The sequence below is a fragment of the Octopus bimaculoides genome, chromosome 6 (assembly GCF_001194135.2).
Source record: "Octopus bimaculoides isolate UCB-OBI-ISO-001 chromosome 6, ASM119413v2, whole genome shotgun sequence".
Classification (NCBI taxonomy): Eukaryota; Metazoa; Mollusca; class Cephalopoda; order Octopoda; family Octopodidae; genus Octopus; species Octopus bimaculoides.
In genome coordinates, this window is record NC_068986.1 from 114,895,376 (window position 1) to 114,901,493 (window position 6,118).

Sequence of the window (6,118 nt, forward strand, 5' to 3'; positions counted from 1 at the left end):
GGAGAGAGAGAGAGAGAGAGACAGAGAGAGAGCATAAATATGAGTATGATAAGAGAAACAGAGTAATAGACATAGGCAAAGAGACAATGATACATAGCTACATGATGGTTGTTGGTAAGGAGATTGAATAGGAAAACATGAATGAGTGAAGTGAGAGGAGGAGGGAGTAATAGGGGGAGGTGGTGTTGGAAGGAGGAGTTATGAAGTAAGGGAGAGTGGTGCATATCAACAAAGAGTGAAGGATAGCATTAAAGATGGTTGTTGGAAAGACAGAGAGAGTGAATAATGGACAGCAACAGAAGAGTGATGACAGCAGGTATTGAATATGGCTAGATCCAGAGCCATCCCTCAATACACAGGTATCATGATGGAAGAGAGGTGGAGTAACAAAAAGTGAGGTTGGTGAGGGAGTAAGAATGGTCAAGTCCATTGCTAACCCTTGTCACTCCAGTGGTGTGAATGTTACAGTGAATAGGAGAGAGGGTAAGTGTCAGGTATGAAATAAGAAAGGAGGGAGGAGAGCAGGAGATGGAGACATAAGAGGAAAATAGTGAGCAAGAGATCGACTGTAGTTACCCACCACAATCATTTTAATGTCTATTTTGTCATACTTGAATGATTGGACGGGTCTTCTAGAGAATATTCTGGAAACTTGAAAGTGATGGCAAGTGAAGCAGCCTACTGCCTCACATATATAATCCTTTCTACTAATGGCACAAGGCCTGAAACAAGGGGGAGGGGGGACTAGCTGATTACATTGACCCCACTGCTCAACATTTGTAGAAATTGCAGATTTTTTTTTTTTTTTTTATTCCACAAGCCATGAAACCTGTTCTGGATTCTGGGGATCTCACTAATTCTGAGTGATACTAGTTATCATTGATATTTATGATACTAATTACAGTGTAGTTTGAATGTTAATTAATAACTTGGCAGGTGCCTGGTACCACTAATCCTACACATATACATCATAAATAAAAAATAAAATAAAATAAAGCAGTTACGTACTTCTCTTTCGATTTTGCTGCTATGTCACGATCATAGACACGGGCTAACCATGGGAAGAGCACAATACCTCGGTAACCAAAAACTTTATGTAGAAACAACTGGAAATATAGCAATATATGACGGGTAATTTATAGTAAGACACATAAACTGGCTCACACACACACACACACTTGACAGGTGATTTATAGCAAGACACAAACTAGCTCTCTCTCACACACACACTTTACATGTTGTGACACTGTCGGTTACGACGACAAGGGTTCCAGTTGATCCAATCAACAGAACAGCCTGCTCCTGAAATTAATGTGTAAGTGGCTGAGCACTCCACAGACACGTGTGCCCTTAACGTAGTTCTCAGGGAGATTCAGCATGACACAGAGTGTGACAAGGCTGGCTCCTTTTAAATACAGGTAGAACAGGACCGGGAAGAGAGAGTGAGAGAAAGTTGTGGTGGAAGAGTACAGAAGGGTTCGCCACCACTCCCTGCCAGAGCCTCGTGGAGTTTTAGGTGTTTTCGCTCAATAAACACTCACAACACCCGGTCTGGGAATCAAAACCGTGATCCTACAACTGCGAGTCTGCTGCCCTAACTACTGGGCCATTGCACCTCCTCTGCTTACATGTACACCTTTATAATAGTACAGACAGACACATATTAGCTCACGCGTATGTCTTTATAATACTATTCTAGTCCTTATGAGGGATGACTTGCCACCACTGATATCTTTATCCAAACTGCAGCCCTGAATGAATCCAAGATTGATGATATACAGACAACATCTCCATCTCCCTCTGATAGATGGGCAACATTTCTAGGTAAATATTCAAGCTTTCAGATTAGTAAGGCAGTAACTGTATTGGACATCCACAAAGCAGAGATCTATTTTTTCTGGAGGACTTTCAAGTTCAGGACAATTTAGAGAGATACAGTTCTATATTTAAGAGATGAGGAATTATGTACATTATTTACATTTGGCAGATATTTGTCCTCATCTTGTTTGTTGTTAACACGTTTCGGCTGATATACCCTCCAGCCTTCATCAGGTCTCTTGGGGAAATTTCAAACGTGGGTTCTCATTCCTAAGGTATTTTTCGATGTTATTATTATTATTATTATTATTATTCAGGCCACTGCTTGGAATCAAACTCGGAATCTTGGGGTTAGTAGCCAGTGCTCTTAACCACTACGGATGTTAAATGATTATGATGATAAATGACTCTACATGAGCACAATTTATAAATATCCATGATATAGCAGTGTTATGAACGCCATCAACAGTAATGGTGATTATAGCACAATGTCATTAGCAGAGGATGATTCATGATCACTGCCATTAGCAGTAGAAGTACAGTAACGATACAAGACAGACTATATCATCATCATCATCATCGTTTAACGTCCGCTTTCCATGCTGGCATGGGTTGGACGGTTCAACTGATGTCTGGAGAGCTAGAAGGCTGCACCAGGCTCCAATTTGATCTGGCAAGGTTTCTACTGCTGGATGCCCTTCCTAATGCCAACCACTCAGCAGAGTGTACTGGGTGCTTTTTACGTGCCACCGGCATGAGGGCCAGTCAGGCAGTACTGGCATTGACCATGCTTGAATGGTGCTTTTTGCATGCCACCGGCACAGGAGCCAGTCAGGTGGCACTGGCAACAACCACATTCGTATGGTGTACTTAATGTGTCACCAGCATGGGAGCTAGTCCAGAGGGACTGGCATCGACTATGCTCGAGTGGTGCCTCCAGCATGGGAGCCAGTCATGCAGTATACACTATATGAGAGATCTGTCAGGTAGTTTTAGATCAGGCCACGTACAGAATGTACTTCTCAGGTGTGTTTTCTAGAGTACAGAGACTAGGAAGTCTTTATGTAACCACTCAATTTTCTAGAAAGAGCAGCTAAATCCTTTTAAAATCATACCCTACAACTAACCTGATTATTATAGTAAAATGAAATTAAGTACACCTAACGAGATGGGATGATCACAGAATGCCTTCCATCATAAGTTTGCTCAATCAGGAGTGATCTAACCAACAAATTCTTTCACCATTATTGATAATTCCTAAGCTGTAATGACACGTAGATCTTCAAACAGATCTTCTTGGTAGGTTTTCCTTTAACATTCATTCATCTGAAGAAACCAGAGTTCATCTTTAATAGCAATGACAGTTAAATCTCTGTTAGTGAAAATAAGGACGAGTAGCAGAAGGGCTACAAACCTGGCCAGTTTCATAAGCTTGACCTCTTTCCCGGGGTCTCTCTAGAACACCAACTTCAGCTAACCTGTAAAAGACAAACAAGGTGATACAGCATGAATTGGGGGTAGATACATCATTAACTACAAAAGCTATTCAGGGATTTACTATTCTGCACAGACATCATACTGATGCCAATATTGGAAAAGAGATGTCAAATTCATCCGAAACTAAATTATTTTGGTTCTCATTTTAATACCTGGCTAACCCTTACTGGCACATGTGCCGGTGGCACGTGAAAAACAACATTCTAGTGTGGTCGTTGCCAGTACCACCGGAGTGGCTCCTGTGCAGGTAGCACGTAAAAAAAACCTTTTGAGCGTGAGTGTGGTCGTTGCCAGAACCACCTGACTGGCCCTCGTGCTGATGGTATGTAAAAAGCATCCACTACACTCTCGGAGTGGTTGGCATTAGGAAGGGCATCCTGCTGTAGAAACTCTGCCAGGTCAGATTGAGCCTGGTGCAGCCACTGGCTCTCCAGACTGCTGTCAAACCGTCCAACCCATGCCAGCATGGAAAGCGGATGTTAAACGATGATGATGATGATAGAGGATGTGAAGGTGCATGGCCTTGTGGTCAGGCTGTTGCACTCACAATCACAAAATTCTGGATTCCTGGATTGTGAAGAGAGCTGTGTTCTCTTGTGTTCTAGAAATAGCCAAGTCTCAAATCACACACTACATAAGGAACTGACATCCTGTTTACCCTTGAAAATGGTTGAGATTAGAATGATATCGGTCATAGGTGTGCTGGATCAGTGTTAAACTCTGGTTCAATGACAACAATCTAGTCATGCCACAATCCTCAGAAAAGGATGCACACATGAGCTTTAACATTGATTCCTGAGACAAGATAGAATCAGACAGTTCCAACACCACCAGGCTTTTCAATATTGTGAAGAAAGTCTCAGCCAGTAGAAGATTTTCTGAATGGGTTAGAAGCAGAGTAGATATTGTTGGAAGAGAAATGGACAACTAAGGTAACTGAGATAGAGTAATTTTTATTGTTTTATTCTTTTACTTGTTTCAGTCATTTGACTGTGGCCATGCCGGAGCATCGCCTTTAGTCGAACAAATCGACCCAAAGACTTATTCTTTGTAAGCCTAGTACTTATTCTATCGGTTTCTTTTGCCAAACCACTAAGTGACAGGGACATAAACACACCAAAATCGGTTGTCAAGTGATGGTGGGGAGACTGACACACGTATACATATACATATATATATGACGGGCTTCTTTCAGTTTCTGTCTACGAAATCCACTCACAAGGCTTTGGTCAGCCCGAGGCTATAGTAGAAGACACTTGTGCAAGATCCCATGCAGTGGGACTGAACCTAGAACCATATAGTTAGGAAGCAAGCCTCTTAGCACACAGTCACTCCTGTTTAGGCTAATCATAGATAACATAACAGCAATATGTCTCTGCATATGTACCACAATCATGGCCGGCAGACAAACAGCAGAGACTATCTTGCAGACAGTCTTGATAATGAGTGACAATGACCTCATTACAATGGCTGGTGATTTGAGACATGTTGTGTAACGTTAAGACAGCTTCTATGGCACAGATAGAGATAATGGCTATGGTTTGAGGAATGAAAATAGATCAAGGCTCCTGGAGTTCTGTGACACAAATGATTTCACAACACTAACATCAGGAAACCAATCAGCCACCTGATCACCCACAAATTAGGCAAACAAACAAACAAGCTAGATAGTCTTTATACTCCCCAGGAAAGATGTAGACAGATGGTAGTAAAAGCCAAATAATTTCTCTGATTCAACACAAACTAGTGATTAATGACTCTGTGTGTCCACTAACTTTTTAGTAAGAGTTAGATGAACACAAGGACACAAAAAAATCTAGAAAAGAAAGATATAAAAGCTGAAAGAGTTACAGTTTCAGAGAAATTCTACACGAAACAAGAGGAATACACACATATATATATAATAATAATATTAGGGAGAAAATCCAAAATTACAGGTAAAAACTCAATTAAAATCAATTTATTAAAAATTAAAATTAAATTAAGTTTCACAGTATAAAATATACATAAATATATAGTTTTAGGGAAAAGAATCAAGGTTTATGAACTCATCAACGAAAATTCACTGTCACATATAGAAAAAATTGGTTCTTTTCCCTAATACTATATATATATATATATATATATATATATAGAGTATAAGTGAAAGTTCCAAGAGACCCTGCTGAGGGCTACAGACCAGATTTGTTGCTGGTGCAAAGCTACAACCAAAAGCATGATGACATGGTGATGGTAAAGTCTTGTAGATAAAGCCACATAAGCTAAGAGACAGACATGGAAAGGCTGGAGTGAAGCAAACAGCAATAAGCAATATCAGGTAAGTAAAAGAGAAGCTAGATGTCAGGTAAACTTAGCAAAGAGGAAAGCTGAAAGTAAGAGGTTTGCACATGTTCTGCATTGAGAGATCAAAGGCCTGAAGTTTTCTGGACTGCAAGGTGGTATAATGGAGAGAACTGATCAGCATCATCATCCTCGTTTAACGTCTGCTTTCCATGCTGGCATGGGTTGGATGGTTTGACTGAGGACTGGCAAGTCAGGAGGCTGCACCAGGCTCCATTCTGACCTAGCAAGGTTTCTATAGCTGGATGCCCTTCCTAATGCCAACCACTCCAAGAGTGTAGTGGGTGCTTTTTACATGCCACCAGCATGGGAGCCAGTCAGGTGGCACTGGCAACGACCACGCTTGAATGGTGCCTTTTACATGCCACCAGCACAGGTGCCAGTCAAGCAGTACTGGGCATCAGCCACAACAATGATTTCATTTGACTTAACCATTTCGTTACTGTATTTCTGTTGAGATGCT

General features: G+C 41.1%; 1 protein-coding gene across 1 annotated transcript in view; it reads right to left on the reverse strand.

The window, feature by feature from the left end:
- LOC106872074 (polymerase delta-interacting protein 2) overlaps window positions 1–6,118 on the reverse strand; it is a 20,600-nt gene that overhangs the window by 11,036 nt on the left and 3,446 nt on the right. Inside the window, exons 2-3 of the mRNA XM_014918928.2 lie at window positions 3,233–3,296; window positions 1,009–1,106 (exon numbers count right to left, since the gene is read on the reverse strand). Of these exons, the coding sequence (XP_014774414.1) occupies window positions 1,009–1,106; window positions 3,233–3,296 (162 nt within the window). The remainder of the gene's footprint in view (window positions 1–1,008; window positions 1,107–3,232; window positions 3,297–6,118) is intronic.